Source organism: Cajanus cajan, chromosome 1 (genome assembly GCF_000230855.2).
Source record: "Cajanus cajan strain Asha chromosome 1, NIPB_CcT2T_4, whole genome shotgun sequence".
Lineage (NCBI taxonomy): Eukaryota > Viridiplantae > Streptophyta > Magnoliopsida > Fabales > Fabaceae > Cajanus > Cajanus cajan.
In genome coordinates this window covers 83,707,616-83,722,103 of record NC_138517.1, presented here as the reverse complement: position 1 = coordinate 83,722,103, position 14,488 = coordinate 83,707,616, and the positions used below count along the sequence as shown (strand labels likewise).

Sequence of the window (14,488 nt, the reverse complement as noted above, 5' to 3'; positions counted from 1 at the left end):
AGAATAAAAATATATGATAGAATAATGTAATATTATTGGGCTAAATTATACTTTTTAGTCATTTATCTTAATTTTAAAATTTATTTTACTTTTTTTATTTTTAAAATATTTATTTTAATATTTTATTTATTTATTTTGAGTCGATTTGATCTCTTTAAAACAATGATTTTTCATTTATATGATTGTAAATCATTTTCTTGACCAATTTAAAACTTAAAACTCATTTTATTAGATTAATTACTTGAAAACTATTGATTACAGATGCAATTCAAATTAAAGTGTGTCATAAACATGGTAAAAATATATATAAAAAATAAGTAAAAAATCATTTTTTTAAAATATTTAATTTCACATTTTTTTTAATTGTTTGTAGGATATATTTTTTACATGATTTTTATTATATTTATAATTTTTTTGATTTAAGCTTTAATTTAATTTTATAATTTTTATATATGTGAATATAATAATATAAGTTTCACATTGAATCAATAAAAAATTGATTCAAAAATATGTGGCAAATTGAAAATATTTGTTTGAAACTAAGTAAATCGATCCAAATATAAAAAATAAAATATTAAAATAAATATTTTAATAAATAAAAAATCAAAATAAATCTAAGAAATAAATTAAGGATAAAAAATATAATTTAATCATATTATTCTTTTATAGTATTTTATTTATAAAAATGTGTTTTATATGTAATCTCTATTTCCATAAAAATTATACTAAAATGGTAAATGTTTTTTTGTGAAGTATTTTTTTTCATAAAGTACAATTAATACATGTGAAACATTTAAAATGTAAGGATAAAGAGAAAATGATTTTTTTATAAGGCATAAAAATATTTCTATATTTATGGGAATAAAAATATATTATCTAATTCGTAAGTGTATAAACCTTAACCAATAACTTAAATAATATAAGAGATGTTATTTCATATTTTCTCTATACATACATATATATAGGATTCAAACAACAATATAAAACTTTTATCAATCATTACATCGTTCAATAACTTTTAATTGAATGTAATTTTTTCAAAACTTATCATTAGATTGAAAATTTTCTACTTGCGAATCATATATACAAAATTTTATATTAATCTAAGATGATATAAAATGTCATTCATATATATCAAAACTTACACTGATATCATTTGATTTCTTGTATATATATGTATGTATGTGTATATATATATATATATATATATATATATTATATATATATATATATATATATATGAGAGATTTATTTAGTCTAAGAGTAAGTTTAACTAAACTTACTTACTCAATAACTCATGTTTTATATCAAATTTATATGATTCAATTATAATGTATAGATCAAGTCTGCAAGTTTTTAAAAAAAATATAAAATTATTTGATATTTTATTTCATTAATTCAAATTGATGGATAATCATAAAAATATTTTATATGTTGATTTGAATTAATAAAACAAAATATAAAATAGTTTTTTAAGTTTTTAAAATTTTGTAGACTTGATCTATGTATTAAGAACTTTTAATTCAATGGTTGGATTATTGAAATTTGATTAATAATATGAGTTATTGAATTCTCTTAAAGTAAGTGAATCTCTCATCTTTCTTTATATGGAGAAAGGTCAAAAGATATTGATACAACTTTTATAAAGTATTATACCAGTCAATAATATTCAATTAAGTGATTATTTTCTTAAACTTATCATTAGATCGAAAGTTTTTTACTCATAAATCATATATACAAAAATATATATTAATTCAAGATGATTTAATACCTTATTCATATTGATCAAAATTGACATGTTATATAGTTCAAAATATACTAAAATATGAATATTTTGATTATTTTTTTTAATTTTAATAAAATTTAGCATAAACATATAAAATAATATAAAGTAACAATTAAATTGATAAAAATCATATTCAATACAAAATTATTAAACTATATAACAATTGTTATTATTTGGTATTTCTCTCAATTTTTTTTGTAAAGATATGAAAGATTACAAAGATGGTCGTAATAAGAATTGAATCTGGGTCTTCATACTTCTAACTACCCTAACTCCTCTCCACCTAAGCCTAATGATTAGGCTAACCTAGTGGTTATTTGGTGTTTCTCTCGTGAGTGGGAATGTATTGTTAATACTATAATTTCTACATTTTAATAATCATGCGGTTTTAAACTTTTAAGCCAACCAAAATGATAGATAATGTAACTTTTACAAGGGTTAGTTAATCTTTCTCATGAATACAATTATACAAAGTTGGAAAAGTTAATATTTTTTACGTTTTATTTTGTTTATTAATTAAAAATAATGTTTTTATAAAATATTAATTTTTGAAAATAGTTTTATGTTTGTCACAAAATTACTTTTATGAAGTAGGTGAAAATCTAAGTTAAATTAAAAATTTTACTCCAATAAAATATATGTTGTCATTATTTTCTTATTTAATACTGTAAAATCTTTGATTGTCAAGTAAAAGAACATAACAATACAATTCTCTTCATACACTCTACTTTATTGATTATAATTTATTTAAATCACAAAATCAGAAGAAAGAATTATTTAATAAAGTATGAGATCCATCAATTTTTATGTTTTTCAATAAATTTTAATAAAAGAATATACTTAAAAGAATATATTAGAGAATCTATTATTAACATCTCTCTTACCAAATAACATACATAAATATTTTTAAAAATATTTATAATCAACCAAATATAATTTATTATTTTTAAAAATCTTAATTCACGAGATTTATAATTCGAAAACATAATTTCAAACATGAAAAATCAAATATCTTAAAATAATTATCATAGAAGTCAGTGAATCGTATGCACAATATGAATAGAACACAGTTTTCTACCAAAAATACAATACCTGTCGATTAAACTCTAATTTCTTCTCTAAAAAATATTACTGTCTTAATCAGTGTTTTATTAGCAAAATCCTTTTTTAATCAGATACTGCATTTAATTAATAGTAATTTAATAAGTAAAGGTTGACGCTGCCTGGGAGTCTGTAACAGCTGCTATGTGAAGTGTACGTATGCAAATTGGGAAGAAACGAAGCAAAGGCAAGGAAACGAAGGGGATTTGACAATTCCAATTTTCCAATATTTTATTTAATATTTCATTCATTTCACTCACAATCACAGCCTTCTTCCCCACAATCACAGGTTACCTTCTTCCATCTTCATTACTCAATCATCTATAAACCCTTTGAGTTTATTTATATTTCAATTTTTACTTCAACTGTTTCATAACTCGCACTGCAGTCATGGTGAATTGAGTTTCATTTGGTGCCCGGATTTTCGTTTTCCTTTTAATTCTCATTATTCGACTAAAGTTTCTTCCTTTTCTATTGAGTTGTTTCGTTATCTTCAATTTTGACACCTACCCTTTTGTTGCACAACCAAAAAGGTCTACTTTATTTCATTTGGTTTGCTTCTTCACAGTGTGAGACTGAAAAGGGGTTCTCTATTGACACTGAATGCTAGTGCTGATACTCATTTTGGGTTTGGAACAGTTCAAAATGATTAGATTCTATGTATATTTTGTGTATTTGGTGTGGGGTTAAAAATTCATGTGGCTCAGGGTTTCTTACCAGAGATGGCGCCTTTTGCAGGATATAGGGAGAATTATGAGTCGGTTGAACAAAAATAAAAGTACTTGTAGTGATGGTGGTGCTAGTAATGAATCCAGTGCAAGTGGAAAAGCTGGAGAAAGGGTTAGTCATCTTGATCATGAAATTGCGCAGCTCACAAGGCTTAGGTCAAGTCCCCATGAGCTTTTGGGTCGCGTTGTTCCTGGTAGGATGAGGTTACCTGCATCTACTGTGAGAATGATAGTTGCTAGAGAAGGTAATTATTCTGGAAGAGGGAGATTTTCATCAGCAGATGGATGTCATGTTTTAAGCCGCTATTTGCCTACCAAAGGTCCTTGGATTGTGGACAGGATGAAAAGTCGTGCCTATGTTTCACAATTTTCTGCTGATGGTTCTCTTTTTATCGCTGGATTCCAGGTTATTACTATTATCATTGTATGTTGTCGAAGTTAGTGTGTACATAAATTATGTATGAAGCTGAAGGTGATTTTGTTAAATTGAAGAGTTTTGTACAAGTACAAAAAGGGTCTTTAGATCTTCACTTTTAATTGTTTGTGCTCTGTTATAAAACAGGGAAGCCACATCAGGGTCTATGATGTTGACCGGGGCTGGAAAGTTAAAAAGGACATTTCTGCTAGAAACTTACGGTGGACAATTACTGATACATCTCTCTCACCAGATCAGCTCTATCTTGTAAGTTTGAGTTGATTGCCAATGGTGGCAGCATTCATGGACATTACTAGGATTAAGAATTTGCTGTTATAAATAACCAATTTTGATCATGGCCTGTGAATGTGAATCTTATACAAGTCTGTGCTATTTACCTCTTTGTTTCTTGTAACTTCTTGCAACTCTAATTTGACAAATTGTTAATTATTGCAGGTTTATGCCAGTATGTCACCAGTTATCTATATTGTCACAGTGGGATCTGGTACAACAGAGTCAATAGCTAATGTTACAGTATGTATCGGAAATTTCTTACTCATTCACAATAGCCCGTAACATATAGTTTCCTAGCTTATTATAATATTGTAGAGGAGTAAGCAGATATTACATTTACAGTTTTTTTTTTCTTAGTTGTGTGAAACTTGTATTATTTGCAATTATTGTAGTCTGAGTTATCCTTGTATGTTACTAGTGGATAATGAAAAAGTTGACTCCTTATTCCAAGCAATTCGAATCTTTAAAGTAATGAAATGGTTTTCACATTGTCATGGAAATGCTCCTACTACTGTTGAATTGTAGGTCACTGGATGAGGTCAGTCTAACCTCACATGTAGAATGGGAAAATTTGTAATGTTCTTTGTGAAAGATACAGCCAATATGTTTATTTACTGTAGTTATTAAGTAGCATACATAGGTTTGTTCTTATGCTTTAAGCTTCTAGCCTAAAATATTTTATGATATAATGTATGTAATGTATGCATCTCTCTGTGTGTACATACACATTAAGTAATTGTTTTCTTTACATTAAGGAACCCTTCTTTTATTACAGGAAATTCATTATGGATTAGATTTCTCTTCCGATGATCATGAGGATGAATTTGGAATTTTCTCTATCAAATTTTCAACGGATGGGAAAGAGCTTGTGGCTGGAACTAGTGATAGCTCAATTTGTGTATATGATCTTGGAGCAGATAAGCTTAGCCTTAGAATTCCTGCTCATCGGGTATTATATATTCTTTGCTATAATTAGTTGCTAGTTTGAATAATTCAAAAAAACTTTAAAACTGTTAAAATAATAATTGAAAATTGGTTGACTGTTTAAAATCGTTTTAATAACTGAAACTCCATTTAGATATGTTGACCTGAATCTTTCAAAATTGAGTCTCGAGGTTCATTTTGGGATCTGTTAAGGGTTTTGGGGAAGCATAGGCCTTAAGGAAGTCAATTTTTGAACTTAATAATCTTCTCTGCCAGGTCCTTGATCTTTGTAGAATTATTAGTATCTAAATGTTAATCATTTGTTCTTCACTTTAAAGTGGCATATAGTGAATCAAGGTGGACCTTTATTTGCAAGCAAGCATTGCAGGTGGGTCATATCTGATGTGCCCTTTCCATGTTGCAGAATGATGTTAACACTGTCTGCTTTGCTGATGAATCTGGCCATCTAATATATTCTGGAAGTGATGATAGTTTCTGCAAGGTAATATTCATATTTTGGTTAAAATAATTTGTTAATATCCACAAATTTCTATTTTGGCAGTGATATTTTTGTTTAATACATGTCTTTATTCCATTATTGGTGGGTTAAGTTTATAGTACTGATCACGGGAACAGTGCCGTTTGTCTGTTATGATGAAAGGGTAGTAATGCAATTTGATCTTGGTTGATGGCAAATTAACTTAGGAGTTTCTTGTAATACTAAGGATATAGTTTTCATCTGTTTCATCCTTTTTACTTAAACAAATATGTTTTCGTAATGGTGAAGAACTGCAGATGTCTGAGGAGTAACTTGTCATGAAGCAATACTATATAAATGTTTAGTAAATCTTACTCTGAAATATTATTTTAATTGTGTAGTAAATTTTACTCTAAAATATTATTCTAATTCATATAGCTCATGAAATACTGGAATTTCATTTGTTTTTCTGGACCCACTTCAACTAACTTGAAGACCAGCATCTAAGCGTTGGATATCTTGATATTTTTTAGAAAAAAAAAAAAAAAGGATTCTGAGAACAATTCAATGTGTGGAAGGGCCTTTTTTTAAGTGTTAAAATAAAACCAATCTATAGATTTTCTCCAAGGTTAAGCTTGTTTCATGATTTTTTTTTTCTTCTTTGAAATATATTGGTGCAAACTACATTGGTATTCCTCAAAAATGGGATTTGAAATACATTTGTATTTTTCTTTGAAATAAATCAAATTCTTCAAGATGAACTTTCCTCAAAGTGCAGTATGCTTGTAAGAGTATTCCTCAAAGTGCAGTATGCTTGTAAGAGTATTTAATTTGAGAAAAAACGAAGATGGTTTCTTGCATTTTATGTGGTATCTGGTTAGTTCTAGAACGGATTAGCTACATTGCTGGAAGAGAAGAGAAAGTTTGACAATCTAAAGAGCCCAATGTTGGACGATACAAGTGTTAACTGTTCATCGGAGTCCTCTAATGTTTATACTCTAGTGACTTATTGGTTGTTTAGATTTGCTTGCATTTATGCCGTTGCTTGCATCAGTTAGACAACAATGTTGTTTGAAGCTTGGACCTGGCTCGTGATTAAATGAGCATAAGATTTAAAATTAGCTCTTAAGATTTGGAATTTTCAATCCTTTTATTTCTCAATTCATTGCTCTGTTTTTTCTGCGTGAAATTACACATAGAAGAAATTCATGACTGTTGTGCCTTTGTACAGGTGTGGGATAGGCGTTGCTTTGTCGCCAGAGGGCAACCAGCTGGTATCTTAATGGGACATTTGGAAGGCATTACATTCATCGATAGCCGTGGGGATGGTCGTTATTTAATTTCTAATGGAAAAGATCAAACTACCAAATTATGGGATATAAGGAAGATGTCTTCTAATGCCATAAAGTAAAATTGTTTTATCCCAGCACTTAGTTACATAGATTGAGAGTTATGCTAATGAATTTCATAGTTTCCCTCTCTGTAACATAATTGAAATTCTTTTATGGTAGAATAGGGTATTTCAGAGATAAATATATAGAGGGAAGAAAGAATGCATAGAATTGGGAAAAATATATATAAAAAAAAAGTGACTCCATTCTATTGTGTTTCTCTAAGAGTTTGTTTGGATAATATTTTCCATAAACACAAAAAGAAAATAGGAAGGAAAAAAAAGGTATCTTTGAGTCAAAATTAACTTATGGATAAGCTAATTTATAAAAGCTCTTTCCTTTTAGCTTTTTGAAAACTTGTTTTAATTTATGTAAAAAATTAATTTTAGCTGATGAAAAAAATTATTTTGTTTTTTCTTCTTATTTTCTTCTCTTATAGTCTGTGATGTGTATTTAACAATGATGTTTATTACTTAAACCAACAGTTTGGGCCTTGGAGATGATGAGTGGGACTACCGGTGGATGGATTACCCTGAATATGCAAGAAACTTAAAGCATCCCCATGATCAGTCATTGGCAACATATAAAGGCCACTCAGTGTTGCGTACGTTAGTGCGCTGTTATTTCTCACCTTCATATAGGTAACTTGTACTTCTATGATGATCTTCCATGTTCTCTTTGCATCGATTGACATCTTGTGTATTTTCTTGTTGCAGCACTGGTCAAAAGTACATTTACACAGGCTCTAGTGATTCCTCTGTATACATATATGACCTGGTAAAAAAATTAATCAAATATTTTATTAACAGTTACTGCATTTGTATGAAGACTTAGGTTAATGTAATCCATTTATAATCTGTATAGGTAAGTGGTGCAAGAGTTGCAAAACTTGATCATCATGAGGCACCAGTACGAGATTGTAGTTGGCACCCTTATTATCCAATGATGATCACTTCGGCTTGGGATGGTGACATTGTTAGGTGGGAATTTCCTGGGAGTGATGAAGCCCCTGCTCCTCCAAATAAAAGAGCAGGTCGAGTTCGTAGGAGAAATATGCTCTATATGTAATGTAATGTAGCTCATCTTCTTTGTACATGTGTCTGGATTATATTTTGCTATACCTACATGCAACTTATGTCTATTCCCTTTTATCTTTTCTATTTTCCTACAGCTATATAGAAAGGGCTCCACAAAAATTTACATTTATTTATACTAGTTTAATGTAAAATGTCGTCCCCTTATGTATTAAACGAGCCCAATTCGTTGTTGGGCTATTATTATTATTATTGTTGTTGTTATTAAACCCTCCTTACAAGTATTTAACGTAAATACATAACAATTAATACACGCTAATTGAAAATTAAATTTAAAGATCAATTCAATTAAAATAATATCATTTTTATTCTCTTGTTTCTCGGTTCTTTGGTACACAAAGGGAGCATCTTGATCATTGTCAGAACCCATGCCAAGACAAATCTCCCATTCTCAATTTTCATCTTCTCTCCCAAATATGTTTTTGGTTTGACTCACTTCAGTGAGTTTGGGCCTTGGCCCAGAAATATGGTTGGTGGCTTTTTGTTGTTGTCTTTTAATCTTTTTCCTTCATCAACCCAATTCTCTTTTCCACCTTTCTCCTGTGCCAAAATTGAGTGGGGGGATTTTTTTTTTTTTTTTTTTTTTTAGCAAAAGACAACATATACGTGAGAATATGCAGCATTTTCTTGGTTAATGGAATATATATATATATATATATATGAGGAGGGATCCGTTTACTGTAGGAGTAAGTTTATCTAAATTTATTTCATTCAATAACTCATGTTGTACATCAAATTTTAACGATTCAACAATTTAATTTAAAATTCTTAATACATAGATCAAATATGTAAATTTTAGAAAAATTTAAAAATCATTTGATACTTCCCTTCATTAATTCAAATTGACGGATAATCATAAAAACATGTCATCCGTCAATTTGAATTAATGAAACAAAGTATCAAAATGATTTTCAATTTTTTTTCAAATTTGTATATTTGATCTGTACGTTAAAAATTTTAAATTTAATTGTTGAATTGTTGAAATTTGATATAAAACATGAATTATTGAATGTAGTAAGCCTATGTAAACTTCTTCCTAAAGTAAACGGAAGCCAAAAAAATATAGCTTTCGGGTTCACCATGTGTTATGTATGTATAAACGACGGTCGATTGAAAACATTGTTTCGACTTTCAGAATCCCCTTGTATTTTATAAAAAACAAAAAGACTTTGAAAAATATATGTTTTGGCTTGAAAGATAATAGTTTCGGGAAAAACATGGTTTCCCACTTGTTTATCTTTAATAACGTAAGTACATAACAGTATAATTTGTGCATTGGATCATGTGTCCTCCAACATATTTACTCCTAGTGGATCCTCAGTATTGAAAATTTTCAACGAGAGATACAGACAAAAATGTGAAATGATTAAAAAACATTACCACTTATCTTTACTTTATATATACCTCTTTCCTATTTGAAATCTTCAGTACAGGAGAGAATAAACACTTATATACTCCTCCTATATTTGATATCAGCTGAGATTTCCATTGACAGAAAATTCAGATAATTGACCTTATTTAACAATGCTATTTGGCATGAGAGCTTTGTTCATTTTCAAAGTGTCATCTTTGACTATTGAAGTAGTAATTCGTAGGTAAGCATAATATGTATAAAAAATAAAAATAAAAACTTTTCAAGAGGTAGACATAAAAACCATGCTATTGGTAGTTGAATCTGACTTTTTGTGCCTAGTTTGAAAATATCATGACACATGCCCACAACATCAAATGAGGAGAACACTGACTTGTTATGGTTATGAGTGCATGAAAAACGAATGTTGAATTCTTGATAATTAAATAACATGATTATACATAAAGGGCCAAGTTTAATTTGTATCCTAAAGTGGATCATTCACACACATCTTAGAAAATGCTCGTGCGCGCCTTGAAGATTCATGATTGCCAGCATGCTCTTGGATGATCCCTTTTAGTTACTTTCTACTCCAAAAACACACTGAAATTGCATTCTCCTTCAGATTGATTGGCCAGTTTTTTCTTTCTTGTAATCATTTTCTATTTTAATATATGTATCAAGTCAAAGAGTCCATTCTCGGATTATACATACAAGTGTGTGCCATGTCTCTTTTTGAGGCTCAATTACCTTCAATGGATCAACTTTAACCTCTATTGTGGCGTGCAATAATGATTCTCATGGAATTGGGTCAAGGGGTACATTCAACCACCCCATTAATTAAATAAAAAAGAAAGGCTCATTGGATGAAGATGGAACAATGATATCCAATGTGAAAATGATACACGTCACTCAATTCACTGAGCCATTTTTGATTAATTTTGTAAAAGGGTTTATGATTAAATTTTGGATATTTAAGAAGATAAAATATATTCTTCAGTTTGGGGGGGTCAAGGATCCATTAGGTTGCCAATTCATCTAAAGCTATTGATTTCAAAAAGTCACAGGCGTGTTGGTTTGTAGATAAGAAGGTAGAGGGATCACATATATGTGTCTTTAAACTTGATCCTAGTATGCCAAAGACAAAGGTTAGTTGATCAAAGAGTTTATGGCCCCAATCCATTTCCACCTTTCACGTGTATCCTTTTCAGTTGGGTCTGTGCTCTGTGGTGTTACTGAAAAAATGTAACACATTTTGTAGGACTTGTCCAACTTGTACAAAAATATCTTGGGTGATTTGTCACATATAGGAATGGAAAAAACGAATAGAAAAGTAACATATTTGTAGTTTTTTTTTATTCATAAAAATCTATCTTAGTATTAAAAAAATTATGATAACAACTTAAACAAATTATTAAAGTTGATTTAATGATTCTACTATTAATTTTCTTATGTAAATATAGAAATTTATGGTAATTTAATTTTAATACAATTAATTTTAAATTATCTTGTTTTGACTTTATTAAATATTTTTTAAAGAACCTCGATTATGAATAAGAATTTATAATTCTATGAAAAGCAAATTAAGACAATAATAATTTTTTTTATCTATAAAAACACTACACACTACTTCAATTTTATAATTGGAGCGATCCTAATAGATCCACTAATATATTTGAATTATTATGAAAGCACATTTTCTGAGACTTTACTTATGTATCGATTTTACCAATTTAGTGGATTCATTGAAAATAAGAATTTTATGATAGTAACCGAATTGGTATGATTTTCCGAAGCATGAATGAGTAGAGATGTTTTAGAAGGATATGGATGTTATTGACATTGTTGTATACACTTTAACGTGTCGAAAGTTCATGATCGGTTAACGAAGGACAAAAGCGAGGCTTGCCCCCAAGCTAAAGAGAGCCATTTGTCGCAAAAAGCATAACACCTTTTCCTTCATAAATTTACCCAAAGTGGTTTTCAACACAACACTTTTCACTTTTCTTTCTTTTATAATTTCAATCTTTTCTTTTCTCTTTTATTTTCCCTTCTTCTATATCAATTTAACCTATATAAGATCACATAAGTAATTTCGTCATTTTCATATTTCTTTTTTAATTTTCATCCTTTTTTTTTTTTAATTCTTGTCGATAATCCTTATATATATTTTCTTTATAATATATTTGATAATATTTGGATTAACCTTTTTGACGAGAAAAAAATAAATGATATTTATAAAAGTATTTCAACATTTAAGTTAATTTTTAAATCTAGACAAACTAATTATAATTAATTTTATAATAAATATAAAAATATCTTTTTTATTTCTAAACATTATTATTTATACTAATTTTACTGAATCTAGATTCATAATATAGGTCCATTAATGATTATAATATTTTTAATAATCCTTTAAATTTTATTAATCATCGAAACATATCAAGGAGATCTCAGTCTTTTTTTTTGTCACGCTAGGTGGGTTATTTTTTAGAAATAAATTAGTCTAGAACTTTTATAAAAATATATTTATTTAAAAAAGTCAATTTTAAGTTATTTAAAAAAAATTAAGCCTAATTGAACAACATGTTTGAATAAATATATTTTTATAATATATTAAAATCATATATTTATTTAAAATTTTAAATATTAAACATATTTACATAAATAAAAACAACTCATGAAGGACAAATTTATATGTATCTTATTAAAAGTGTTTAATAAATTCTAAACTACGCATTCTCTGCTTCCTTCACGTACATTAAATAGCGGTGATTTTAATTTTCATAGTTTGTACTTTGTTTGACATAAAAAAATAATTAAAAAAAAATCATTTGCCTATTATCCGGTTAACCTATCTAAGAATGCATAATATCTATTTTACAATCTTAATATAAAGTAGGTATTTAATTAGATTAACATATAAACTAAGCTAGACTTAAAAAAAAAGTCAAATCAATCATAAATGAAAAGCCTTTAACAAATAACTAACAAGACTTAGATCTAGATCTTGAATATTTTAAATAAACCAATTCTATTTAAACAAACTCTTGTTCAAACTAACCTAAATTTGTGTACTGTACACAAAAAAAGAGGTTTGCTACGTTGGAGGCACCTCAAAGGGTGAGATAGCTGGCCCCAAGATTTAACGCGGCTTCATACACAAGGTAGGATTCGAACCCCTGACCTTGCTTAAGGGTGGATCAACCCTTACCGCTAAACCACACGCTTGGGGTTATTAATAGTATATATATTTTATTAATTTGTCCAATCATCTAAATAAAAAATAACGAATTGAGTGATTAAATCAACGATTATTGTTGGATGGTCGATACATCATCTATCATTTTTTTTAAATCAATGAGTGAATATATTAAATTAATGGTTAAATATGTTTTAAGTCCTTATAAAATTAGTCAGTCTTGATTTTAATTTTTATAATTTTTTTATTCTTATAAAATTAAAATTATTGTTTTTAGTTCTTATTTTATATAATTATTTTTTAATTATTTTTTATTTATTAAAAAATTAAGTAATCATCTTAGGTGTTATTTACAACTATTATGATATTATATTGATATTTTACACTTTAAAAAATCTTAAAATAAATATTATTTATTCACATTAAAATGATCATTAGAGACTAAAATAGTTAATTTACATTTTAGAGGAATGAAAATTAAAGAAAAATATTTTATAAGGATTAAAATCAAAATTTACTCATTTTATAAGGATAAAAATAAGATTTATAAATTTTAGAAAGATAAAAAGTAAAGAAATTTTTTTAGAAAGATCAAAATCAAAATTATTAATTTTATAGAAATTAAAAATATATTTAAACTTAAATTAATTAATGATTGTCAAATGAGCAAAAGCCTATTGCAGGTTTTGTAAAACACAATCCTTATAAGAAGAAAAATCTAGAGAAACAAATAATTTCGCAACAAGTAAACAAAGTAAAACAAATAAAATTTAAGATGCTTTTAAATATCCATTCATGAAAAATTATTAATGGATGATGAACTGAATATTTATTTTTAAATAAGTTATATAGAATTGAATTTTAATATTTTAAAAAATATAAATAGAGCAAGGATTTATTTTTACATGTCTATTTTAATCTACTCAAAAATGGTCAAATGCAAACTTTCATAAATATATATTTGCAAATTTCAATTATATTTCATGTTAGGTTTTTTTAAGTAACAAATATTTATATAAAATTATAATGCACTTTATTGAAAGCAACTTAATCTTTAATATGTTTTTTTTAATAAAAATTTTCATATGTTATTTATAATTTATATTTTAAAGTAAATAAATTATAAATATATTTTAATTTTTAAAAAATCATATGTACTTTTACATGTTTATTTAAACTAAACGAGCATATTCTTTTTATAATAATTCTAGACATTTTAATTGATTTTAATTTATATTTTCAATATTACCAAAATTTTAAAAAATATACTTATAATATGCTGTACAATGTTGAATTTTAATAAATAAACGTTTTTATTTAGGACAAAACTGTCCAAAAACATGAATGTTATTGGATTCTTAGTTATCTATTATTTTGTTGCATATAATGAACACACAAATAACTAAAAGTCGCTAATTAAAATAATTTGATATTTGTGTTTCTTAATCAAATATCAAAATTCAATTTCCATCTTAGATAAGAAATTGCAGTTAAAGTTATCACTTTATTTCTAAAGAATCTAAGAGTTAGATTTCCTTATAAAAAAATTTAAAAAAAAGAAAAAAAACCACACAAACACATCAAAGTTGGAATTTTGTTGTAGCAGTACAAAGGATCACTGTCCAATCCAATCTAAACACAACTACAAAATAGAAGATAATAGTGATATAACGATACTATGAATTTATTTTATTTTTTTTATCCATCATATTTACAACAATAGC

The 14,488-nt window shown here is 27.1% G+C and overlaps 1 protein-coding gene across 1 annotated transcript; it reads left to right on the top strand.

The window, feature by feature from the left end:
* Positions 1 to 3,005: 3,005 nt before the first annotated feature.
* On the top strand, positions 3,006 to 8,425 carry LOC109795450 (transducin family protein / WD-40 repeat family protein). Its single transcript, XM_083065333.1, has 10 exons — positions 3,006 to 3,176; positions 3,626 to 4,021; positions 4,178 to 4,297; positions 4,487 to 4,564; positions 5,100 to 5,273; positions 5,673 to 5,750; positions 6,958 to 7,133; positions 7,603 to 7,758; positions 7,834 to 7,894; positions 7,982 to 8,425. The coding sequence occupies exons 2-10, from the start codon at positions 3,641 to 3,643 to the stop codon at positions 8,183 to 8,185; spliced, it is 1,428 nt and encodes a 475-aa protein (XP_082921459.1). The 5' UTR covers positions 3,006 to 3,176; positions 3,626 to 3,640; the 3' UTR covers positions 8,186 to 8,425.
* Positions 8,426 to 14,488: the final 6,063 nt, after the last annotated feature.

Excerpts from the sequence above, each read along its gene's own strand:
- LOC109795450 (XM_083065333.1), top strand. The coding sequence starts at position 3,641 with ATGAGTCGGTTGAACAAAAATAAAAGTACTTGTAGTGATGGTGGTGCT. Across the intron at positions 4,565-5,099 it reads AGTCAATAGCTAATGTTACA|GAAATTCATTATGGATTAGA; the intron begins GTATGTATCGGA and ends CTTTTATTACAG. Across the intron at positions 7,134-7,602 it reads ATGTCTTCTAATGCCATAAA|TTTGGGCCTTGGAGATGATG; the intron begins GTAAAATTGTTT and ends TTAAACCAACAG.